Source organism: Gigantopelta aegis, unplaced genomic scaffold (genome assembly GCF_016097555.1).
Source record: "Gigantopelta aegis isolate Gae_Host unplaced genomic scaffold, Gae_host_genome ctg3356_pilon_pilon:::debris, whole genome shotgun sequence".
NCBI lineage: Eukaryota > Metazoa > Mollusca > Gastropoda > Neomphalida > Peltospiridae > Gigantopelta > Gigantopelta aegis.
This window is the reverse complement of record NW_024533295.1, coordinates 1-27,660: the sequence shown is the minus strand read 5'-3', so window position 1 is coordinate 27,660 and position 27,660 is coordinate 1. Positions and strand designations below refer to the sequence as shown.

At 38.2% G+C, this 27,660-nt stretch overlaps 1 protein-coding gene across 1 annotated transcript in view; it reads right to left on the bottom strand.

Moving 5' to 3' along the window:
* The window catches only part of LOC121392065 (neuroglian-like), a 45,621-nt gene extending 18,263 nt beyond the window's left edge, over window positions 1-27,358 (bottom strand). The window contains exons 1-17 of the mRNA XM_041523453.1: window positions 27,257-27,358; window positions 24,913-25,283; window positions 23,858-23,986; window positions 21,604-21,706; window positions 18,636-18,826; window positions 17,964-18,095; window positions 16,341-16,496; window positions 15,433-15,614; window positions 13,889-14,267; window positions 9,080-9,450; window positions 7,916-8,153; window positions 5,949-6,082; window positions 4,000-4,213; window positions 3,040-3,162; window positions 2,262-2,444; window positions 1,388-1,507; window positions 22-180 (exon numbers count right to left, since the gene is read on the bottom strand). Of these exons, the coding sequence (XP_041379387.1) occupies window positions 22-180; window positions 1,388-1,507; window positions 2,262-2,444; window positions 3,040-3,162; window positions 4,000-4,213; window positions 5,949-6,082; window positions 7,916-8,153; window positions 9,080-9,450; window positions 13,889-14,267; window positions 15,433-15,614; window positions 16,341-16,496; window positions 17,964-18,095; window positions 18,636-18,826; window positions 21,604-21,706; window positions 23,858-23,986; window positions 24,913-25,228 (3,130 nt within the window). The 5' untranslated portion in view covers window positions 25,229-25,283; window positions 27,257-27,358. The remainder of the gene's footprint in view (window positions 1-21; window positions 181-1,387; window positions 1,508-2,261; window positions 2,445-3,039; window positions 3,163-3,999; window positions 4,214-5,948; window positions 6,083-7,915; window positions 8,154-9,079; window positions 9,451-13,888; window positions 14,268-15,432; window positions 15,615-16,340; window positions 16,497-17,963; window positions 18,096-18,635; window positions 18,827-21,603; window positions 21,707-23,857; window positions 23,987-24,912; window positions 25,284-27,256) is intronic.
* Window positions 27,359-27,660: the final 302 nt, after the last annotated feature.

The following is a 27,660-nucleotide window of genomic DNA, read 5'->3' as shown; positions in this document are numbered from 1 at the left end:
CATATTAATAATTATACGCACCAACTCCATCTGTGCTCACTTCCTCAATGTGCGATTCTGTTCTTTGATTTCCATTCGTTGCCACAACTCTGATATCATAATAGGTTCCTGATTCCAGGTCAGTTATCTTTTTCCACCGGTTAACAACTTCATCCGTGGTTCTCTGCCACTCAGGGGCACCTGTAAAAAATACGCATATAATTTTTTTTTAATTTATCTCAAATTAGCAAGTTATAAAGTTTGTTTTGTTTAATGACACCACTAGAGCACATTGATTAATAATCAATCATCGGCTATTGGTTGTCAAACATTTTTAACTCTGACAGTCTTAGAGAGGAAACCCACTATATTTTTCCATTAGTAGTAAGGGATCTTTTATATGCACTTTCCCACAGATAGAAAAGCACATAACATGGCCTTTGACCAGTTTGTGGTGCACTGCTTGGAATGAAAAAAAACCCAATCAGTTGAACGGATCCACCGAGATGGTTCGATCCTGTGACTCAAGCACTTCTGGCAAACACTCAACTGACTGAGCTAAATCCTGCCCGTAGCAAGTTATAATGAAGTTACAATAAAATGATCTTAGTAAAAGAATGCAATCTCTCTCCCCACCCAATGCTCACTATCATTTTAAAACATTTATTAATGACTTGAGGTCTCACATTTTCACATAGTGATTCAGGGCTTCTAGATTATGGTAGCTCCCACTCCCATGGCTAGTGATATTCAATGTTGGGCTAGTAAATAACCACTATTGTCATTCCCAATGGCTAGTGAATTTTTTAATCAAATGTTGCAGTTAAGTCTGTTTTGTAAATATGAATATCCTGCCCCTAACCCTACCAGTCTTATAAGTTTTTAATCAGTATCTACCTCTTTAGGTAACATATCTGATTATTACTATTAGTAAAATTGTATTAAGTAAAGTAGGGCTAGTGAATTTTTAATCATGGCTAGTAAATGTTTAAAATCACTGATCCCATGGCTAGTGGATTTTGTAAAATTCTAGAAGCCCTGTGATTGAACTGATACACTCTCTATTTGTTCTCCATTTGTCCATATTCCCCCCCCCCCCCCCCCCCCTCCTTCCCCATGCACAAGTGTATACTTGATGGTTTCCTCGGTCATAAAAAAAATATCATGATTATCTCTTACCATACTTCACTATATGAAAATGCATTTGAAAAATTTCAGGGAGAGGCCTCAACACTGGCTCTTGCTTGTTTATCAATCCCAATTATTACTGACATTAATAAAATATTGTTTCAACCAACTGAGTGTGGAGGGAGGGAGGGGGTTTTGGATGGATGATAGGACAGAAGGGGTTTAAAAGTTCATTTGATTAGCATTTGCAAAATAGTTTTATCAAAATCATAATATTCACCTTCTTTGCGGTATTCTACGAAAATAACCGTTCCTGAGGATGCGTATGGATTGACCCACCAGGTCACATTAATAAATGTTTCACCCACTTCTGCGATTGTGTATCGTGGGGCACCAGGACCTGTAAAAACAAAAGAAAGGAAGAGCACAAAGTTAAGAGAAATCCACAGAAATAATGCACTGTATAAAACCATCTGTTATGAATCTAAATATATGCTAAATGACAAAAAAAATGCAACGTGCTAAATAATAATAAAATGTTTTGGGTTTAGGTGGCAACTAAAATAGACAACACTAATGTTTTTTAATTTTATGATTTCAAGCTAACAGACATTTAAAACATAAGCATTCGGAGAGTACTGCTAAAGCCAGTAAATTATTAGGTTTCCTACATTCAAGGATAATAACTCTGTCAAAAATAAAATGGGTAAATTGGCATGAAAGTCAAATCTGATCTGTAATACTACTAATAGTATATTAATAAAGCTATACACAAAATTTCAGCTCAAAATGAGACAATGCAAACATAAGATCTGGAGGACAAATTTTCACATCTCCTAAGTTCAAGGGCCAAAAATGGCTAAATCACCATGAAAGTCAAATATGATCTGGAACAGTACACGATAAAGCTATACACAAAATGTCAGCTCAATATCTCGAGGCATTGTGAAAAAAAAACATGCGGAAAACAGTTTCATATATCTCCTAAGTTCAAGGGCCATAACTCTGAGAAAAATGGCTAACTTGTACTGTATAATATTTTTAGGCATTGTGGAAAAAAATAACCCGTCCTGTGCGTGTCAGGTTTTGAGGGGTTTCACCGTACATGACTAAGGGACAAAAAGTTTTTGTAAATTCAAACCCAAGATACTCACGTCCTTCCTTTGTGGTCGTCAGTTCAATGAAGTAGCCCTCTCCTCGTCCCCGGGCTGTGCGCGCCCAGATGTAGACACGATATTTAGTATTTGGCAGCAAACCACTCAACATTTCCGAAGTCTGATAGCGGTTATTGATCTGTGGCTCTCGGTCTTGCATCTTCCCCAGGTCCAGGCCATGTACTGCAAACATATTATTAGGTAATATTCAGAGATATACTGAAAATATCTGTGGTATCAGGCACTTGTAAAAAAAAATGTGGCTTTTACTACTTCAAAACATGTTATTTACACTGTTGTAATGTCCAATGAATTAGTCCATAAATATATGAATGGTGTCCATTTTTGTTTCACAGTAATAATAACAAGCATTCTAAGAGTACTGGTAAATCAATACGTATCTCCTACATTGAAGGGCCATAAATCTGTGAAAAATAGGTAAATTGCCATGAAAGTCAAACCCCGAACTGTAACAGTACATGATGAAGCTATAAACAAAATTTCAGCTCAATATGTCAAGGCATTGTGAAAACAAAACTTGCCGGAAAAAGGTTTCACATCTCCTAAGTTCAAGGGCCATAACTGTGTTAAAAATGGGTAAATCACCATGAAAGTCAAACTTGATCTCTAACAGTACATGGTGAAGTTGTCACAATATCTTTTCACCGACACATGACAAAAAGAAATCCGAAACAAGGAATGTTACAAACTTTCCCTCAAGACAGGACAGCATATTCCACAGCTTTTGATAAGACAAAACAAAGCAACTGCATCTTACCTGTCTGATAGCCGATGTCATATCCAATTATAAAGCCATTCTCATCCATGGGTGTTCCCCACTCCAGATTAAAATGGTTGTCTCCAAGATTGCGGGCACGAAAAAACTCCACAGGACCGGGCACTGTTGGAAACAGAAAAAAGAAACAAAATGTATTACATATGAGTAATGTTTTAATGAAAAAAGTTCGTCAAGCTTTACTCAACTGAACTATCGGACCGATAAAAATTATTACAAGTTTTATTATTAACTACATGCACTACTAAATTAACTACTAAATTTCTGTTACATTCATTACAATATAACATCATCCCATTGGTCCAGCTGTAGCAAAAGTTGGTTTTGTTTAATGACACCACTAGAGCACATTGATTTATTAATCATCGGCTATTGGATGTCAAACAATAGTAATTCTGACTTGTAGTCATCAGAGAAAACTCGCTACATTTTTTTAATGCTGCAAGGGATCTTTTTTATGCACCATCCCACAGACAGGATAGCACATACCATGGCCTTTGATAAACCAGTCGTGGTGCACTGGCTGGAACGAGAAATAGCCCAATGGGCCCACCGACGCAGATCGATCCCAAACCGACTGCGCAACAAGCGATCGCTTTACCACTGAGCTACATCTGCCCCTCAGCTGTAGCAATGAGAGTTTGTTCAGTTCTCGATGAACTTAAACATTACGTTGTCAGGGAAAGTCATATCTGATGATGTAATTTTGTATTAGTATTTTGTCTTATTGAGTGTTATTGATAATAAAACATTTTAGCTCCTGGTAGGGTCACCCAAGCGGGATTGGTCAAAGGGTAGAGACTAGACTAACATGAATCACTACCAAAGATGGATGAGCTGGGCCAAACTCCTTGTAGGGAGGTGCCTAACCGCAGCTCAATGCACATTCACTCATACGACAGACGACAGCATATATATATAATACAAAATTATGTTATTTACCTCCTTCAATGGTTTTGAACTCCACCATCTCTGTGGGCCTGCTCACGTAGAAATTATTGAAGACGGACACGCGCGCCACCATGTCGGTGGATGGCAACATGTCCCGTACCGAGGCTGTGATGAGATTCCCCTTGGCAGCATTTCTAGCTACATCAGGAGGGATGTTGTACACTCGGAAAGTCGACTCTTTGTGATTTCGCCTCCAAAGTTGCACCTTAAAATTAAAACGGAAGTTATTAAAAATAAGATAAACTAAGATGTAGATAAACAAAATTCACAATAAAATAAAAAGCAAACACCAGGCATCAAAATAAGTTAAGAACAGTCGTTCAAGTAAGTCAAGAACGGTACTTTGTTCACCACAAAATCTTACAAGGAAGGAAATGTTTTATTTAACAATGCACTCAACACATTTTATTTAAGGTTATATGGCATTGGACATATGGTTAAGGACCACACAGATATTGAGAGAGGAAACCCGCTGTCGCCACTTCATGAGCTACTCTTTTCGATTAGCAGCAAGGGATCTTTAATACACACAATCCCACAGACAGGATAGTACATACCACAGCTTTTATTACACCAGTTGTGGAACACTGGCTAGAGCGAGAAATAGCCCAATGGGCCCACAGTTGGGGATTGATCCCAGACCGACCACGCATCAAGTGAACACTTTACCACTGGGCTATGTCCCAGCTACAATCTTACAAAGATTGAAATATATGCCACAGTCAGTTAAAAGTTTGTTTTCTTTAATGACACCTCTAGAGCACATTGATTTATTAATTATCCGTGTTGTGTTGTTAAACAAAACAAACATTAAATGTAGCCAGTGTTCGAGATTAACGGTATCCCGATATCCCGGGAATACCAGAATTTAATTTTGGATACCAGACTTCAAGAACCCAGTATCCCACCGGGATACCATATAATACTAAATTCTCAGGTGGGATACCAGATTTTGAAATGTTAGTATCCAACGGAAATACTGGCCAAAATTTTTTAATCTCGAACACTGGTATCCATAGCAAATTTCAGTTGGTTGAAGAGCCAAAATATGAGTTGACCTACAAACAGCATGTACATATTAAAATGTGATTTAATAATAAAATAATGAAATATTTTTTACCAAATTCAACTTCAAATTGCATTTGCTGTCAATTTGGCAATTTGACAGCATAAACCAATACAAAGAGAACATTAATATTATCTAAAAAGACATAATATTAAAATTCAGTATTTCATAATATGAAAATACTGAAATCTACATAAAAAACAAACACAGTACCCAATTTAACCGAAATTAAGACTTCACAAATGAAAACAAAAGTTAAAATTTGAAATTTAAATGAAACAAATACTTCATAAATGGCCAAATGTACGTTATGGAGTGGGAGTAAAATAATTATAGATATTTTGTATACACACTTTATGGATGACCTCAAATGCAAGAAAATGTACACTGTAACACATCACACTAGAAGCTACAGTGCTAAAATCACTTACCGTAACTACATTTTCACTACATCTTGGCTTGAGCTTCAATTGCATTTATAACCTGTTATTGTCTATATATTACCACTTGCCTGCAGGTTTTCTAGAATTTTTATAAAATCCATTAGCCATGGGATCAGTGGTTTAAAAAAATTACTAGCCACTATTAAAAATTCAGTAGTCCTACTTTACTTCAAGTTAATACAATTTTACTAAATAATAGTAATAATCAGATATGTCACCTAATATGAGATAGAGCTTAACATCACTAACATTGGAGATTGGGGTGGGGACAGGATATTAATATTTACAAAATTGACTTAACTGCAACATTTGACAAAAAACAAACAAACATCATTAGCCGCGGGGAACGGTAATAGTAGTTATTAACTAGCCCAACATTGAATATCACTAGCCATGGGAGTGGGGCTACCATAATCTAGAAGCCCTGTTACCTTAAATCCTTTGAACTCTCCCCTGAGAGGAGTGTTGGGAATATCAACCATACTCATGTCAAAGTTCCATGAAAGTACAACTTGAGTTGCATTGATTTGTCCCAGAACCAGATTTGACGGCGCAATAGTTGGAACTGAAAGGAAAACGAGACATTCATGTCATTAATGATTATTTCCAGTTGATTTTTAAACACATTTTTTTTATGTCGTTGATATTTTCAATTAAAATCAATATACCAAGAATTATGTAAGAATTGGGTAAATTCCTCATGTCTGAAAACAGATATTTACAAGAATTCCACGGAAATAAATATATCACAATACAAACCTATTCAGTGTCACTGGTAGCAGCATCCATATGATGTTCTTTCACACATAAAAAAAATTCAATTAAAAACATTCTGTTACTTTTTTTAATGCAATTAATTTTTTATTTTTGTTTCATACATTGTGATGACCATTAATAGGTGTAACTGTAAACCAAGTTTCATTGATCTTATAGTTTGTAAGAAATGAAGCTAAATGCAAAACTATATTATTAAGCAACAAGCATTTTGAGAGTACTGCTAAAGCAATACCGAGCCCAACAATTTTTTGTATCTCCTAAATTCAAGAGCCATAACTCTGAAAGGTGGGTAAATCATAATGAAACTTCAACTTGATCTGTAAAGCTATATACAAAATTTAATTTTGATATCACCAGGCATTGCAAAAATCCGGGAAACAAATTTTCACATCTCCTAAGTTCAAGGGACGTAACTCCCTTAAAAATGGGTAAATCGCCATGCAAATCAAACTTGATTTGCAACAGTATGTGATAAACCTATACACAAAATTTCAGCTCAATATCTAAAGGTCTTCTAAAAAAACAAGTCTGGAAAACAAATTTTCACATCTCCTAAGTTCAAGGGCCATAACTCTGTCTAGGACCTACTGCATTATTTTCAAATGACCACCACTTACTGTCCTCTCCCAAATAGCCTATGATAGTCTGAGCTGTGGCCAATTCTGTATTAAGGCTAAGACCTACTGGTACTGACTGCATTATTTTCAAATGACAACTCCCAAATAGCACGGTTCGAAATAAGAACTTGTCTCGGACAAGCAGAATATACCTTAGTGGTTGTCCAGTGGACAAGTGAAAATGAGCAATGAAAAACATTGTCCTTGTGCTTGAATAAAACAAACTATTTATTTGGATAAGTAAAAACATTGTCGGACAAGTAGACTTCTAGATGTATTTGTCCGGTGGACTACTGAAAAATTCTGCTTATTTCTATCACTGAATAGCCTATAATAGTCTGAGTTGTGGCCAATTCTGTGTTAAGGTTAAGACCTACTGGTACCGACTGCCTTATTTCAAATAGCCTATATGATAGTCTTAGCTGTGGCCAATTCTGTGTTAAAGTCGCACGCCCTAGTTTCTGCCCGCGAAAATTAATTCTAATTTTGGTTAATTTACAAAACTGTAACACACTTAGATCACGTTTTTATAAAATAGAGTGAAAAAGCAGGTTTTATATTGATAAATACCATGGGAATCCCCGTGACCCAATTACTTGAAATAATTTTGAAAGTTAGCATTCTGATATCACCGGTACATGTCGCTCGAAGCACAGAAATGCCCATGTCATGACAAATTTCCCAGAGTGCACACAGACTTGGGGTGTGTTCCTTTCACGTCTCCTGGGCATGTTCCAACTGTCATTGTCATTGTCGGACAAGTAGACTTCTAGATTTATTTGTCCGGTGGACTAGTGAAAAATTCTGCTTATTTCTATCACTGAATAGACTATGATAGTCTGAGTTGTGGCCAATTCTGTGTTATGGTTAAGACCTACTGGTACCGACTGCCTTATTTTCAACTCCCAAATAGCCTATATGATAGTCTGAGCTGTGGCCAATTCTGTGTTAAGGCTAAAACCCACTGGTACCGACTACATTATTTTTAAATGACCACCACTTACTGTCCTCTCCCGAATAGCCAATGATAGTCTGAGCTGTGGCTGAAGCCTCTCCAATACTATTCCTCGCCTTCAGTGTGATCTCGTAAGCAGTGTATATGTCATTGCTCTGATACCGATAGGTAAACTGCTTCCAGTCATCTATATACTCGGTTCGCTTATCCTTGTCCAGATCGCCGACTCTCTTGAATTCCAACACATACTGAAACCCAGGTCCATTCTGATCCATGGGAGGCATCGTCTGAAATACAGTTAAACAACAATTGAACACCATCAGAGTAAAGTGGCAGGACACAGCCCAGTGGTAAAGCGTTCGCTTGATGCGCGGTCAGTCTAGAATAGATCCCCGTCGGTGGACCCATTGGGCTATTTCTCGTTCCAGCCAGTGCTCCACAACTGGTGTAACAAAGGCCGTGGTATGTACTATCCTGTCTGTGGGATGGTGCATATAAAAGATCCCTTGCTGCTAACAGAAAAGAGTAGTTCATGAAGTGGCGACAGAAGGGTTTCCTCTCTCAATATCTGTGTGGTCCTTAACCATATGTCTGATGCTATATAACCCTAAATAAAATGTGGTGAGTGCGTCGTTAAATAAAACATTTCCTCTGCAAATTTATATAATTTAGTATAGTATTTGCATTATAAAAGAGAAGAAAAAACTCCAATTTAAAACCCAATCTATTTCACTTCCAAACGTGATAATTTCTAGCACTAGCTTAACATAAAATTTGCATTTCAGTCTTACGGCTTAAACTTGTTTTTTAACAAAACAATTTATCTATGATATGGATTATTAAATAAATGACGTCCATCTTCAGCCAGATTACCTGACTGTGAACATAGCTAGTGCAACATGACCTTAATCCTAACCCTGACCTTAATGCTAACCTTAGAGTGAAGCCATGTTGTACAGAAACTCAAGAAATGAACTGGGCAATTAACTTGAAATGCAGGGAACATTTTGTTTTCAAAATCTTGATTAACGATATTTCTAGTCAATTAAAAATTTATTAGCAATTACTAGTTAATGTCTTAAAATTGTGTAGCAATCTCTGAAAATTGCTTAGCAAATCGTGATGCGATACTGATGAAAATGTGTTCCCTAAAATGATGTTAAATTTACCAAGTATAGTGGGACGTCCCCTCCTATAAAAATAAAATACTTACAGTCCATTCAATGATGAGATAATTCTTCTCTTCTCCAATGGTTCGCACGTTGGCCGGATGCTTTCTGGGCACTTCAGGATTTGTGCGGCAAACGTCATTTGTGTGAGCACTTGGATCACTTTCGCCGATCTTGTTATACGCCAGCACCCGAAATGTGTAGATCGTATATGGCGACAGTGACACATTGGTGGACGTTTTCTGCGACTCGACTTTGACTGCATAAACCCATTTGTCCTGCTTCATTGAAGTGTTGTACTGCACAATGAAGTACTGCACAGGAGCATTGTTGTAACTGCCCGGGGTCCAGACTACGGTTGCGTTACCGGCCTCACACTTCTTGATTCTCACATTAGTCGGAGCACCGGGTCTGTCTAAAAGAACCAAGGAATACACACATGGAAGGAAGGAAGGAAATGTTTTATTTAATGACACACTCAACACATTTTATTTACGGTTATATGGTGTCAAATATATGGTTAAGGACCATACAGATATTGAGAGAGGAAACCTTCGTGGGCTACTCTTTTCGATTAGCAGCAAGGCATCTTTTATATGCACCATTCCATAAACAGGATAGCACATACCATGGCCTTTGATGTACCAGTTGTGGTGCACTGGCTGGAGCGAGAAATAGCCCAATGGGCCCACTGATGGGGATCGATCCCAAACCGACTGTGCGTCAAGCGAGCACTTTACCACTGATCTCTGTCTCGCCCCCATAAGAACCAATGAATACAAACATGGAAGTAAAGGAAAGGATGGAATATACAGCTCTAAGAAGCGAAAATCTGTACAAGAAATGTTTTGTTTAACGAGCACTCAACACATTTTATTTACGGTTATATGGCGTCAGACATATGGTCAAGGACCACACAGATTTTTAGAGGAAACCCGCTGTCGCCACTACATGGGCTACTCTTTCCGATTAGCAGCAAGGTATCTTTCATTTGCGCTTCCCACAGGCAGGATAGCACAAACCATGGCCTTTGTTGAACCAGTTATGGATCACTGGTCGGTGCAAGTAGTTTACACCTACCCACTGAGCCTTGTGGAGCACTCACTCAGGGTTTGGGGTCGGTATCTGGATTAAAAATCCCATGCCTCGACTGGGATCCAAACCCAGTACCTACCAGCCTGTAGACCAATGGCCTAACCACGACGCCACTTCATATTGCGTAACACTTTATTACCAGGTAAATGATGTCCTAAATCAAATGTACAAATGAAAAATGGGTGAACTAAAAATGCATGTAGACATGTGTGAATGACAAATGAACAAAACTTATTTTTTTGCACAAGTTTCAAGGTCTGGAATATTTGTTTAATAACACACCTCGGCACTTTTTAAACTACAGTGAAATCCCTAAAGACCAGACCCTCTCTAAACTGGATGATTTCCATGGCCACATGATTTACGGATCTTTTAACATTGAAACTGGAAACCTCTCTAAACTGAACACCGGACAAATAATTCTTTCCCGAACTATTTATTTAACACAAATTGTGCAATTAGACCGTTATCAAAAAGTGTTGTGGTTATTGTCACTTCGCAGTCTTTGGCCAAATTACCGGAGTGTGAACATAGCTAGTGTAATATATATAATGTTCATCTGTATTTATATTATGAACACACTGGAAACAACATGCTGTCCATTGTAAATATGTATTAGCCCCATGACATTTTGTTAACATGGTTTCCTTGCCTCCTGTCTGTGCATCTTTGATGACGCATTTTACACTGACATCATGCATTTATTATTACCGTATTTAATGCATAAAAAATACCATATACTACTATAAACACTACAGTACGCATATGCTCAGGTTAGCCATTAGCTGTGTAATCATTGTTACATATGACTGGTTATGGTTGGCAAATATCATTAAGCATTTAAAAAGATCAAGTGGCAGCTTTGATACCCTTCACAAACATGTTTATAGTCTGCCTCAAAGATTGACAAAACAATGAATTTAATCTACCATCTTCCAATTCTTTGAAATTGATTTTGTTTCAAAACTATTTATTTAGCAAAATCAAAAATAAGACTAAATAATATTGGCTTTGCAGGCTTCGAAACGGCCTGTGGCCAGGTCACCAAATGCGACCAATTGTTCTTTTTGGGCGACTATTAATATTTGTATTTCACATTAAAATCTTGCTCCTGGTTCGCTTACCATAATTTGCCAACATCCATTATTTTTTTTTAGGCCACCATATTTTTTAGCAAGTTTCGAAAATATGTTGTTAGCATTTTATTGCAATATCAATTTTCAACATGGAACGCACAGCTAAACATCGCAATATTGAACTATCACTCGATGATAAACTTAAAATCATAAAAAGTTATAAAAGTATAAAGCAAACATTAAAATATCTTCAGTCAGGTTCTTTATTGGATATCTGTTGGGATACTATCATTTCAATACATATATAAAGCTGAATATATACTACTCAAAAGAATTTAAGGGTCAAAAATTTATAACCAAATAAGTTTCAGAGTGTATTAGATTGATGATGTAAACTACACCAAAAATTTAATTTATTGTTCCATATTTACAAAAAACCACAAATAAACGTCTGCAAGAAAGTCACATGACATGCTGTCAAAGTTGAAGTTGTCAAACATGGATTTTACACATTAGAACATTCGTTTAATAGTGTGTGAATCCACCCCTGGCGTGAATACACTCGACACATCGTTGCCTCATGCTGTTGATCAGACGTCTGAAGAACTCTTGGGGAATGGCCTGCCACTCTGCCATAAGAAGTTGACCCAGATCATGAAGGTTGGCCAGAGGGGCATGGTTATCTCGAACTCTCCTGCCTAATTCGTCCCAGGAGTGCTCTATTGGGGCCAAGTCAGGCGAATATGCTGGCCAATCCATCCTGGCGATACCTTGTTCTCTGAGAAAGTCCATTACCACCCTGGCGCAGTGGGGTCTGGCATTGTCATCCTGCAGAACTGCCCCGCCGCCAATCTGCTGAAGGCCTGGGAGAACCAACGGCCGGATAATCTCATTCAGATTGCCATCCACCACATAGAGGGGGGTCCTGTGGTGGATAGAGATGCCGCCCCACACCATGACGCTGCCACCACCGAACCGGTGACGTTGTCTAACGTTAACGTCAGCGAAGCGCTCCCCAGGACGTCTGTAGACACGAACCCGACCGTCGTTGAACTGGAGACTAAACCTGGACTCATCAGTGAACATCACTCGACCCCACTGAACACATTGCCACCACAGATGAAGCATGCACCAGTGACGTCTGGCCGTTCTGTGACGTGGTAGGAGTGGTAGGAGTGGTGGTCGAACAGCCTGGCGACGGCAGCGTAGATTATTGGCTCTCAGACGATTGCGTATGGTTTGATCAGACACTCGAGTTCAAGTCGCAGTCCGCAGATTGTCACGTAATCGGCGTGCAGTGGTTGTGCATTGACGTAGAGCCATATTGGTGATGTAGCGGTCCTCTCTATTTGTAGTGCTTCGGGGTCTTCCCGAACGTGGACGATTTCGAACAGAATTCGTTGCTTGGTACCGTTGCCACAGTCGGCCAACGACACTCTGACTGACACCAAGTCTCAGAGCAACATTTCTTTGCGTATTGCCATCCTGAAGCCAAGCAATAGCCCTTCCTCGATCTTCAATAGTCAGTTGACGTCGTACCATTGTCGAATTTGGAGTGTGCACCGTACACGAACGCAAGCTCCAATTATACGGAAATTCAGCATTGGGAACATGGAATACACATGCAAAGCGTGCAAATGAAGCGCTTTGTGAAAAAGCAAGTTATGGGCACTTAGCAGACCTTTCGCTTTCGCCCTAATTTACGTGCAAATGTAAGCATGTTTTCGCCATTAGAACTAGTCGACAGTGTCAATGACAGTGGATTTTAATTCATTTATGGGTTGCTTAGACCCACTTTCGTCAAAATGGAACAATACCATGCCTGACATTATGGTCTAGCTAATATAACTGACATTCAGAAAATAATGTCGAAAATATCGTCTGACCCTTAAATTCTTTTGAGTAGTATAAATAAGAAACCAAAGGAAACAAATAACAGAGTATAACAAAAGCTTTCATATCAAAACAAACCTCTAAAAACCGAACACCTCTGTAATTGGATAAAATACTTGGCCTTCTGGATGTCCAGTTTAGAGAGGTTTCACTTTTACAACTATTTCATTTCTTTTAACTTATTTTCATGCTTATATCTAATTAAGGTTCAAACACACTGTCCTGGACTGTCTGTTCAGGACAGTGGGTTAGTTGTTAGTGGTTAGTGAGAGAAAAAGAGGATGTAGTGGTCCTACCCATTAAGTCATTAAAACTCACTCTGGTTGGAAGCCGGTATCGGGCTGTGAATGCTGTATCTACCAGCCTTATGTCTGATGGCTTAACCATGACACAACCGAGGCCAGTATAACTATTTAATCTAGAAAATGTGTCCAATGAGAGACGAAACTGCCACCAAAAAGGCTACTCTTACTGACTAGCAGCAAGAGATCTTTTACACTTTCTTTTAGATAGGATAACAAATACCATGGCCTTTGATGTATCAGTTGTGGGGCAGGGCATTGTTTAGAATGGGGGGAGGGGGGTGTTGGGAAATCTGACATTTCCACCAAGGCCAATCACACCTCCAGCAAGCTCTCTACTATGGGGCTAAATCCCACCTCAAATAAAATTTGGTCCAGTGAACTCAAGTGCTTGAAAGAGAAATTTAATCTCGTCTACAAAAACAGTTAACACCATTATTGAAGATTCATTCACAAAGTTAAAAATGTGCAGCAATTTTACAAATACCTTTTACAGTTAACATGGCTGACCATGTTGAATTATCCAGTCTGTTGGTAGCTATGCAGGTGTAGGTCCCCGAATCACGCACAATGGTGCCACTAATTGTCAGGGAGTTATCCTGTTTATTGGTCGTCATCCGTTGGTCATTAGCTGTGATGTCCTTGTTATCTTTCTGCCAGAGGATTCTGAGATTACCGACCTCTTCTGGATCTGTGGTCCCAGAGCATGTGAACTTGGCATCCAGCCCGGCATACACTTCAAGATCCAACGGTTTCTGTTCTATTTGTGTTTTACGTCGTACTAGTAGAATACCACTGGCCTTTTCCTTGCCATATCGGTTCTCAGCCATGCACACAAAATGTGCTGCATCAGCCAATACTACTTTCTGAAAAAACAAGATCAGGTACCATATCATACATGTGTAGGTAAATATTGTTAAATTTTGTATGTGACATAGTTTCCTATTTATTTGTGATAAATATCTACAAATTAATTAATCCCACTGCAGCATTCCATTGATTTCCTCATGAATCAATAAATAAAACATTCTCTGGTCAAATATATCTCAAAATAGTAGACAATTCTTCACTATCAAAGAATTATGAGTAAAGCGAACATTATGTACAAAACATGTATGTATTAACTATGACAGCATCCTTTACAGATTTTCTCGTAAACTTAAAAAATAAATTACTTTTTAACTAGTATGTAGTTTACGGTACAAGTTACATTTCAAACACAAAATTAATCAATATTTATGGTGATAGTTTCCATATAGTCACATTATTTTAATCTTGTGACTAATATCCAGTCAACTTTAAAATCAAACAGGGGTATAATCAACAATTTTTATAAGAAGATTGTTCTACTGTATGTTCTTCTTCAATACTGGGGCATGGACCCCACTCCTTAAACACAATTATTTCATAATCATCCCAATCTCAAACAATCTGCTCATAATTGGTAATCCAAAGTGTGGGAATATACTTTCCTGTCCGTGGCAAAGGGCATATACAAAATTATTTGCCAATTTTCACAAACAGGCTATAAACACACACAGGACACAATGCTCATCTTCAAAATAATCATTTATTCAAAATGGCCAGCTAGCAAAGACTACACAAAGATCACTTACGACATAGCAAGCACAAATACTGTCACATCCCACTTCTGACACCATGTTTCTTATTCATGTGCTTGCTTTAACACATGCAATGGAAGAAGGAAGAAAGGAAATGGTTTAACGACCACACAAATATTCAGGGAGGAAACCCGCTGTCACCACTTCATGGGCTATTCTTTCCAATTAGCAGCAAGGGATCTTTTATATGCACCATCCCATAGACAGGATCGAACATACCACGGCTTTTGATGTACCAGGTGTGGTGCACTGGCTGGAGCGAGAAATAGCACATGCAATGGAAGACAGAATACTCATCTTCACAGTAAGCATTTATTCAACGTGGCTACACAAAAGCTACTTATAATATTAGTAACATACAGAAAAAACACTTTTTAAAACAAAGACAAATACTGTTACATGTATTTACATCAATGTGCAGCGATCCATCAAGCATGGTGCGGTATCGCCCTCCAGTGATCTGCTGTCCTTCCTTGAACCATGTGATCTGAGGATCTGGCTTGCCTGTCGTCTGACAGGTCAAATTGATTGACTGACCCTCAGCAGTTATTACTTGTGGTTGTGGGGGTGTAATAATCGTTGGTGCTTCAGCTGGCAAAGAAATTGTTAAAAGGCATCATTTATAAAGGACATTAAAAAGATTGCAAATAAGTAACAAGTACTGTATTTAAGCAGTAGATCCATAAGGTGGTGCATATTAAACAAATAATAACCCCAACTCTATGTGCATCATTTCTAGAGCATGCCCTTGGATTTCTCGAAAACGATAAAATCAGTAAAATCACGGAACTGAAATTTCATTTTCCATGATTATTATATCAAGTATGACTGTTCAACGAAAATAATATATATATAATTTTTTTTTTTTTAAATCACAATCCGATAGGTTCCCACGATCACAAGGCGCAGAACTAAAAAAGTGTTTCCCCATGAAATTTGAAATCCTATGGCCTGTAGAGCAGCCATTTCAGTCATCGAACTGCTTTTTTAATTGACCTGTATAACCGGTGAATGAGCTTTCTCAAAGCGATGTCTCATTTAAAGAAACGGAAATCATATGCAGAATAGGATTTGACCCCTGAAACTCAACCCCATGAATAAGTGTCTGCAGAAGCTAAATCTATTTTTCATGTTAGAGATGAACAGAACAAGGGAGACAATTCTGATTGCTTTTGATTGTTCAGACTATTCTGATTCTGTCAAAAATGCATAATTTGTGGTATTCTTCAGTTGTTTTCTGTGATTTTTACGATAAATGAGTAAGGGTAAGCAGGTCTGTTTAGAAAAAAAAAGATCACCGACATTGAATGCACTTACAAAGGACATTAAGATAGAAGTCTCCCCAGACGTAGCCATGTTTATTTGTGGCATTGCACTGGATCACCATGGCATCTTCTTTGTTAACATTGTCAAACACCACCAATTGATCAGTAAGTTTCCGGAACCGATCATTTATGCGAGGGTCATTCACAGCTGCAACCAAAGAAAAATAACATCCATCTTGAAAACTACAGATATTTGTAAGTACTGCCAATCAATAGGGTTTTTTTTATTGTTGCTATACATGTATATCCATATTTAAGAAAAGTAACAACTTTGTTAATGTTGAGCTAATACTGTTTAAAATGATTGCAAAAATGACTGAAATGACTTGTGGAAGCAAAGGTTAGCTGAAGGGGACCATACATAAAGTGTACATTGCAAGTCATGCATCGGTGTCACTTTGCCTTTAGTAAAAGTTTGTTTTCATTTAACAACACCACTAGAGCACACTGATTAAATAATCATCAGTTATTGGATGTAAAAGCATTTGGTAATTCTAACATAAAATTTTAAAGAGGAAATCTGCTACATTTTCCCAATAGCAGCAAGGGATATTTTATAAAATGAAACTTTGTTTAATGACACCACTAGGGCACATTGATTAATTAATCATCGGCTATTGGATGTCAAACATTTGTTAATTCTGACATATAAGTCATCAGAGGAAACCCACTACTATTCTTAATGCAGCAAGGGATATTTTGTACCCACTTTCCCACAGACTGGAAAACACATACCACGGTCTTTGACCAGTTGTGGTGTACTAGGAATCGATAGCTGAATTTGACAGCTAATTTGATAATAAATTTTATTGTTTTACCGACAAAGAAAATCATCAAATATTGAGATATGAAACCCACTGTTATTGGGAATAACAAACATAAATACTGGACAGCTGGCCACAAATGCCGGTATGTAAATGCGACTTTTTCGATTTGTTGCCGAATTTTAGTCAACTGATCTAAAATATCATAAAAATTATAAAAACCCACGAAAATAATACTTACCGATTCTTATATGAAGTTTATTTTATGTATTTATAAATTATTTAAGTGAATATATGTGAGTAAAAATTATAAACTTGTACCCACTCAATGTGGTTTTTGTCAAAAATTAATCCAGTAGTCTAAAGGTTAAGGACCAGACTAGGGTCAGCTCTAGGTCAGCAAAACATTTCACTTAATTATCTATTAAACTAAACTTAGAGCACAGTTGAATTTCTAGTCCAATGGGAGCTTCATATTTGGTCACGTGAAGTACATTTATATCCCGATAAAGTACTTCAGACATTCACTTAATAAGCGGTATTGCTGCACGAGATTTTGGCTCTGCTCTAAGACAGTTAGAGGACGAGTAACAATACTTTATCGGCGTATAAAGGTAGTGTCGCACGAGAAAACGCTCGGCTAACGCCTCGCCTTTGTCTCGTGCGACACTACCTTTATACGCCGATAAAGTATTGTTTCTCGTCCTCTTAACTATTACATATTGCAGAAATCCAGTTATTTTTCAATAAAATGTGAAACATTACATGTAATTATTTCACCAAAATAAAATAAAATTAACAAAACATTTTTTAAATTTTCACTTTTCATATTTTGTTGAGAAATGATGTACCTCCAAGACTAATGCCATTCACAAACCAGAAGTATGTGGGTTTCGGGTCACCGCCAGCTATACATCGGAATTCTGCCTTACCACCAATACCAATTTCAACATCCTTGGGTTCCTCAATCCAGTAGGGCACAGCTATTTAGTAAAAAAAATAATTAAAAAAACAATATTACACCTCACACTGAACAGCTTGTTTATGTAGTTTGTCAATGTGTCAGTCTGAAAATGGATGGATGATTAGAAAGCTAAATTAACATTTTTCAATTTATATTTATTGTTAAGTTGTTACATTTTTATGTTGTTACATAATGTGGACTATATTTTTCCACGTATGATTAAATGAGTTTAAAGGTGAAATGTTTATGAATTGATATACAATAAACAAACAGTAGCTTAAAAAATTAATGTTTTGTTACGTGAATTAAATGGGCAAGAAAAAGAATCAATCTTGTGAGATGCAGATAAGGCAATTCCAACCCTCAGGACAAAATGTTTTTTTAAGGGCATTTTGTCCCTCAGGTTGAAATGGCAATAGATTATATTTTTTATGACTTTCCATGACCGAGCTCAAAATTGCTGGACTTTCCAGGCCTGGAAAATAAAATTTTTAAGTCCTATAACTTTGTAGGATTATTATGAACCCTGTATTGGGATGAAGAACTACTGTCAGCTTACACTCCACCCTTATTTTCATGTTCCTCTGAACTCGCTGGGGTGTCAAGTTGTTCGTGGCCCAACACTCGTACTCTCCCTGATCATCCAACTTCAGCCCATTAAACTGCAGCTCCTGGCCGAAACTCAAGAACTGCACATGGTCTGGGAATGGCTGTCCATTGGTTCGCTCCCAGTGAACATCCGGAGTTGGACTGAAATACAGAAAATTTGAATTAAGAAAGGAAACAGAGATAGGCTAAATGTAACGAGAGAACCTGTGAATTAAATTTGTGTTTTTTTAAATGAGAAAAAGTTTTACATGGTAGGTATGTGATACTCAGCAGGGCCATAGTTATCTGGGTGGAGGGGCAAAAAGTTACTGCTTATTGATATTGATGTTTTAAGTATGTAACCTCCCTGAAATGGCTCCAAAATGTTATTTCAGAGCCTCTGGATTCAAAAATTTGGCCCCCTGAACCTCCTAATGTCTTGCACATTCCATGCTCGTTCGTCCCAAGAATTCACCTACTCCCCCCCCCTCTCCCCAAAAAAAAAAATCCTAGCTACAGCTGTGCTGATATACCCAGACTCCCAAACTGACAGAAGCCAATCTGAAGAAATGGGACTAACTGTATGAGATGTCACTTACTTTCCCCCCTACCACCTTCTGCTGATGTAGCCAGACTCGCAGACTCACAGACTCCCAGACTGATAGAAGCCAAACTGAAGAAATGGACTAGTTGTATGGGATGTTACTTTCCCCCCAACCCCCTTCTGCTGATATAGCCAGACTCCCAGACTGATAGAAGCCAAACTGAAGAAATGGACTAGTTGTATGAGATGTTACTTACTTTCCTCCCAACCCCCCTCTGCTGATATAGCCAGACTCCCAGAAGCCAAACTGAAGAAATGGACTAGTTGTATGGGATGTTACTTACTTTCCCTCCAACCCCCCTCTGCTGATATAGCCAGACTCACAGACTGATAGAAGCCAAACTGAAGAAATGGACTCGTTGTATGGGATGTTACTTACTTTCCCTCCAACCCCCCTCTGCTGATATAGCCAGACTCCCAGACTGATAGAAGCCAAACTGAAGAAATGGACTAGTTGTATGGGATGTTACTTACTTTCCCTCCAACCCCCCTCTGCTGATATAGCCAGACTCACAGACTGATAGAAGCCAAACTGAAGAAATGGACTAGTTGTATGGGATGTTACTTACTTCCCCCCCAATCCCCCTCTGCTGATATAACCAGACTCCCAGACTGATAGAAGCCAAACTGAAGAAATGGACTAGTTGTATGGGATGTTACTTACTTTCCCTCCAACCCCCCTCTGCTGATATAGCCAGACTCACAGACTGATAGAAGCCAAACTGAAGAAATGGACTAGTTGTATGAGATGTTACTTACTTTCCCCCCAACCCCCCTCTGCTGATATAGCCAGACTCACAGACTGACAGAAGCCAAACTGAAGAAATGGACTAGTTGTATGGGATGTTACTTACTTTCCCCCCACCCCCCCCCCCCCCCCATCTCTGCTGATATAGCCAGACTCACAGACCGACAGAAGCCAAACTGAAGAAATGGACTAGTTGTATGGGATGTTACTTACTTTCCCCCCAACCCCCCTCTGCTGATATAGCCAGACTCACAGACCGACAGAAGCCAAACTGAAGAAATGGACTAGTTGTATGGGATGTTACTTACTTTCCCCCCAACCCCCCCCCCCTCTGCTGATATAGCCAGACTCGCAGACTGACAGAAGCCAGACTGAAGAAATGGACTAGTTGTATGGCATGTTACTTACTTCCCCCCCCCCCCCCCCCCCCCCCCCCCCCCCCCTCTGCTGATATAACCAGACTCCCAGAAGCCAATCTGAAGAATTGGACCAGTTGTATGGGATGCTACTTACTTCCCCCCCAACCCCACTCTGCTGATATAACCAGACTCACAGACTGACAGAAGCCAAACTGAAGAAATGGACTAGTTGTATGAGATGTTACTTACTTTCCCCCCAACCCCACTCTGCTGATATAACCAGACTCCCAGAAGCCAATCTGAAGAATTGGACCAGTTGTATGGGATGCTACTTACTTCCCCTCCAACCCCCCTCTACTGATATAGCCAGACTCACAGACTGACAGAAGCCAAACTGAAGAAATGGACTAGTTGTATGAGATGTTACTTACTTTCCCCCCAACCCCCCTCTGCTGATATAGCCAGACTGACAGAAGCCAAACTGAAGAAATGGACTAGTTGTATGGGATGTTACTTACTTCCCCCCACCCCCCCCCCAACCCCACTCTGCTGATATAACCAGACTCCCAGAAGCCAAACTGAAGAAATGGACTAGTTGTATGAGATGTTACTTACTTTCCCCAAACCCCCCTCTGCTGATATAGCCAGACTGACAGAAGCCAAACTGAAGAAATGGACTAGTTGTATGAGATGTTACTTACTTTCCCCCCAACCCCCCTCTGCTGATATAGCCAGACTGACAGAAGCCAAACTGAAGAAATGGACTAGTTGTATGGGATGTTACTTACTTCCCCCCACCCCCCCAACCCCACTCTGCTGATATAACCAGACTCCCAGAAGCCAAACTGAAGAAATGGACTAGTTGTATGAGATGTTACTTACTTTCCCCCCAACCCCCCTCTGCTGATATAGCTAGACTGACAGAAGCCAAACTGAAGAAATGGACTAGTTGTATGGGATGTTACTTACTGTCTCCCAACCCCCCCTCTGCTGATATAACCAGACTCCCAGAAGCCAAACTGAAGAAATGGACTAGTTGTATGGGATGTTACTTACTGTCTCCCAACCCCACTCTGCTGATATAACCAGACTCCCAGAAGCCAAACTGAAGAAATGGACTAGTTGTATGGGATGTTACTTACTTTCCCCAAACCCCCCTCTGCTGATATAACCAGACTCCCAGAAGCCAAACTGAAGAAATGGACTAGTTGTATGGGATGTTACTTACTTTCCAGAAAAGATGCACTTGAGTTTGAAGATGCTGTCTTTCAGTCCAAAGTGATCAAGGGGAGATGCCCACAAATATTGAACTGTTTTCTGTTCCTCTGAGTCTAAAACAGAAAAGGCATTACTTTCTTTTTAGTTTTGTAGTTCTTGATTAATTGAACAGTTAGGCAACAGTCAAATTTATACTGGGGTTTTTTTGTATTTTTTTTTGCATCAGCACCTGCTTCCCCATACAGGGCTTCTAGAATATTTATAAAACCCACTTGCCATGGGATCAGTGATCTTAAAAATGTACTAGCCACCATTAAAAATTCACTAGCCCTACTTTTCTTTAAGTTAATACAATTTTACTAAATAATAATAATAATGAGATATTTCACCTAAGGGGGATACAAATGTATATAGCTTTAAAACACTAACATTAGGGGCTTGGGATGGGGACAGGATATTCATATTTACAAAATAGACTTAAATGCAACATTTGAAAAAAAATTCCACTAGCCATCGGGCATGGCAATAGTAGTAATTTACTAGTCCAACGTTGAATATCACTAGCCATGGCAGTGGGGCTACCATAATCTAGAAGCACTGCCGTATGTTGTCCATCAAATTTGATTATTTTAAAATCAGTAGATGCAAATATACCAGTCTGCCCCCACTTCCGCACATATCTTGCTGGATTTATTTTAAAATCAGTAGATGCAAATAGACCAGTCTGCCCCCACTTCCGCACATATCTTGCTGGATTTATTTTAAAATCAGTAGATGCAAATATACCAGTCTGCCCCCACTTCCGCACATATCTTGCTGGATTTATTTTAAAATCAGTAGATGCAAATATACCAGTCTGCCCCCACTTCCGCACATATCTTGCTGGATTTATTTTTTTGTTGTAAGAAGTACATGTATCTGGGAATTTTAAAATGAAAATGTTGTTTTCGTCAAGTATTTCTGCCTCAAAACAATGGCAAAACAATTCGATTTTTGTAGCATTTGACCAATGATGGGCAAGATGTAGCCCAGTGGTAAAGCGTTCGGTTGATGTGCAGTCAGTTTCGGATCTATCCCCGTCAGCGGGCCCATTGGGGCTATTTCTCATTCCAGCCAGTGTATGACTGGTATATAAAATCATGTGGTATGTGCTATCTTGTCTGTGGGGTGGTGCATATAAAAGATCCTTTGCTACTAATGGAAAATGTATCAGGTTTCCTCTCTTAAGACTATATGTCAAAAATATCAAATGTATTACATCCAATACCTGATGATTAATAAATCAATGTGCTCTAGTGGTGTCGTTAAACAAACAAACTTTGTCCAATGACTAATGAAACACTGAATACTGTAGTATAGATGTACTATAGCTATTGATTCCTTGGTTATCTTTTTAAAATTATTTTTCAATCATACATCCTAAAATGTAAGCCCCTTGATTGTCCTTTACACAAAGTCAGAAAAATCCTTTCAACTGACCCCATTGAACAGTTCATTTTCATTTCTTAGTGTTTTCCCTAGCTTGTTTTAACATGGAGCAGCAGCATGCCTCAATCAGCGCCATGCTGCCCTGAGATTAAACAAGCCTTTTTCAGTAATTAATTCTAAAATTGCCTTTATAAAACACCCAAAGAGGTATTATTAATTAATAAAATATGCCTTTTATATCTTTTGCCATTCATCTATTAAAGCAAGCACATAAATTACATTAATGTTTATTTTAATTATTTTATTTTATTTTTAATGAAAAACAAGTGCCCAGAAAATGGTGAAAATGCCCCAAAAGTCTACCATGCCGTGCCTAATTTCTAGGGAAATCACTATTTCATTTTAACTTATTTTCATGCTTATATCCAATTAAGGTTCAAACACGCTGTCCTGGGTACACACCTCAGCTATATGGGCTGTCCAGGACCAATTCACAAGGCAAACGAAATGTTTTATTTAACGACATACTCAACACATTTTATTTGCGGTTATATGGCGTCGGACATATCGTTAAGGACCACACAGATATAGAGGGAGGAAACCCGCTGTCGCCACTTCATGGGATACTCTATTCGATTAGCAACATGGGATCTTTTATATGCATTATTCCACAGACAGGATAGTACATACCACGGCCTTTGGTACCCCAAAGCTGGAACGAGAAATAGCGCAATTGGCTCAGCGACAGGGATCGATCCTAGATTGATCGCACATCAGGTGAGCGCAATTCACGAGAGACACACTATGCTATACTATAATGGTTAAAACTGACTCACTTCCCTGGGGTATGATATATTGCTGGGCTCCTTGTGTGTTTTTCCTCACCAAGTTATTCATGGCCATACAAGCAAATGGGTTGTTATTATTTTGATCAGATGCAATCACATTCGTAAACCGCAGACGAGCTTAAAAAAATAACAGATGAAAGTTAGTGTTCTCATTACAGATGGGAACATATTTATGATTAACAACAGTGCTGATCAATTTGTAAATTGATAAGCAACTACTATTTAACAATAACTTCAAAAAAAAAATTGTATAGCAATCTCGGAAACATGCATAGTCGAATTTAAATAGTGCATGCCATCATGCTATTGCAATGATTTAACAATTTTGAGGGCAACAGTTAAACTTTAGCATGTGTTTTAATATATAACAACTATACAAAATCAAGAAGTGTGAACAATTTCAGAGTAACAAGCTAAACTGCAACATGTGCCTTAAAGGGACAGTCCTGAGAATGCTGCACTTTTTAAGACGTTATCGACTGACAAAGAATTTATATATCAAATATATCTCTTTTTTTGCATAAAATATTAGTGACCGTATATTAAACGTGTTTCTGATCGTTGTAATATTAGTACCAGGTTAAATTTCATTTTATTTCCTAATACTGTATTTTTTTTTTTTCGTACGTACAAAATTATTTAAAATCCAGTTTGCGATTCTTACAAATATTAAGACGAGCAAAAACAAATTGAATATACAGACACTGATATTCTAAATAAGAAAATATATGTAATATGTAAGTTTAATCATGGAAATATTTTATTAGTCAGAAACATCTTACAATGCAGCGAACTCAGGAATGTCCCTTTAATAATATAACACAACAGCACCTATACAAGATCAACAAGTGCAAACAATTTCCTGTTTTTGTATTAAAAAAACTTTTCGGAGTTGGATTCGAATATGATGAACCATTAATATTAACATGCAAAATAAGGCATTGGAGCGTATAACTAGGGCACTGCAGCAATTTGCTGCATGGCTGCCATTAAATATGAGCGCTGATTTCAAATCCCCGACATAAGCAAGGACACAAACTCACATTCATGGTCCATTGTTACGCGCCCATCAAAGTTGACAGGATTGAAGCCGCCGTATCTGTCTTTAATGACCCAGTACACCTCAGGTGGCGGGATGCTCTCGGGGGCCACACACTCCAGCGTCAAGTGGCTGCCAAGCTTTGGACGATGGGTGATATCTGCCTCTATACCAAACTCCTGTAACTTGGCTTCCCGCAAATTAAACATTATAGAGGCCGACTTGCCATAGCCGTTGTCCGCAAAGCATTGGTACATTCCTTCGTCTTTGTCTTCTGGCATGTTAATGACAATGGTGCCAACATTAGCCAGTTGTACCATTCGCTCGCCATGACCACTTGGGTTAAAGTCGATGCCATTTCTTTTCCATGTATATCTGTAAACATTAAGAGACAAATTATATATATATATATATATATATATATCTTACATCACAGGAAGAAAAACAAAAGTTGGTAATCTATTTTAAATGCTCAAAAGTAGTGATCAGCCTTATGTGTGACTGCACATGAAGAGGATTAAGTAAGTAATAAATAGAGATTATTATACAAACTTGGGTGTCGTACTGATTTTATGAAATGAGTGTCTTGATTTTTTTGTATTGCCTGAGCGAGAGCGAGGGTAAACCATGAATCCTGACACGAGTTTCGTAAAATCAGTACGACTCACACGCGAGTGTAATAATTTCTTTATTATCCATATTATTATTGTTGTTTTCTTTATGAATAACAAGATCCAACTCAAAATGTTTCAGCCACAACTAGAAGGAGACAACGAAATGACATCATATTTCAAATGCACAGTCTGAGCTAGGACTGGAGAATCAACGTCATGTTATGACGTCGCTCCCAAAATTACGCCATTACACTTGTTATTACACGTGTGCTTCGTATGATTATTATGAATTCGGTTATGCTGAACCATATGGATAATAAGTAGTGTGTATTAATCACAAGTTAGATTATTTATCAGATGAGTTACATGTAGTTAACAGCTTGTCAATTTGTATTCTTAATGTATGACATGTAAATATATACAACAATATTTTAAAAACACAAAGATTGTGATGTAACCGTAAGTAATTGGAAATTGACATTGCTATACTAAATATTATGAAAGTCATTCTATGTAATCAAATTCTACAAACTTTCATAAATGTCAACATATTAACAAATGCACAAAGCCTAGTCTTTTTTCTAGACTTTCCCACTAAAAAAACAAGAATTCTGCAGAATTATATGTCTCACCTATTATATAGTTATTCAGTGCACTGTGATTAACATTCGTAAGTGCACTTACAAAAAAAAAGAAAGAAGTTTGTTTTGTTTAACGACACCACTGGAGCACATTGATTAATTAATCATCGGCTATTGGATGTCAAACATTTGGTAATTCTGACTCATAGTCAACAGAGGAAACCTGCTACATTTTTTATAATGCAGCAAGGGATCTTTTATATGCACTTCCCTCAGACAGGATAGCACATACCACAGCCTTTAATATACCAGTCTTGGTGCACTGGCTGGAACGAGACATAGCCCAATGGGCCCGCCGACAGGGATCGATCCCAAACCTACCTCACATCAAGAGAACTCTTTACCACCGTGCACTTACAAATACATAAACCAAGTTTTATTGACCTAAGACTTAGAGTTTGTGAGAAACTGATCTGAATGTGAAAACTTAACGTTAAACGCAAAAGTTGTCACTGCTGCTGCACGGAAAAGTAATATTTACATCTCGCCATTTTACTTCGTAAAAAAAATGAGTATATAAAAAAAATACTGATTTTTCTAAGGATATCTTTATTCCAAATCATATTAAAACCCGATTATATAACCCGTTCTGTCCCAGCATAGGGTTTGTATCCATTAAAAATGACGATACTGTGAATGGCTTATTAGAGCTGGGCGGTATACTGTATATATACCATCCGGTATCTGTATCAAGTCAATACGGATTTACCATACTGAGCAAATATAAAAATAACGAAATTTCTGTATTGAAAAATGTTTCCCGCCATTTAGTAAAGTACCATTTAGTAAAGTACCAACAATATATATGACGAACACAAAATAGTTGAAAAGAAGAGAGAGAGAGATGAGGGCCTTGTGTATGGAATTTTATTTGATTTAGATGAAATTAGTGGGTGGGCCTTAACTCGGCATGCATTTAAAGCAGCGTATACCAAAAATACCGCCCGATATCGGTATCGATATTGTGTCCATACCGAATACTGTATCGATACCATGGTAAATCACCACAAAAATACCGACACCGAACCTGAAATTTCAATACTGCCCAGCTCTATGGCTCATAACATAAAATGAATTAATAAATGTATCTTACTTGGGTTTAGGAATTCCATCAGCTACACACAGCAACTGAACAGTCTCGCCCACCTTGTAATACACATTGAAGTCTGACTGGATGTAAATGCCAGGTGGGCGTGTCACTAAACAATGGAAACAAAACAACAACAGTGTTATAACAAAGCAACTTCTCTGAGCCTTAATTGGGCCCACTCAGACCAAATGCTTTTACCATCTGACCGAACACTTTACCACTGGGCTACGTCCCACCCCCAGTACAACAAGAACAGTGATGTGAATAAATAACCAAGTATCAGCATACAAGTTCTTGTGAAGAGATTATAATGGCAATGGTGAACTTCAAAAACATGTCGTATATTAGAGATTACCGACTGGCCCACAGACAGGGTTCGATCCCACACTGAATGCTTTACCACTGGG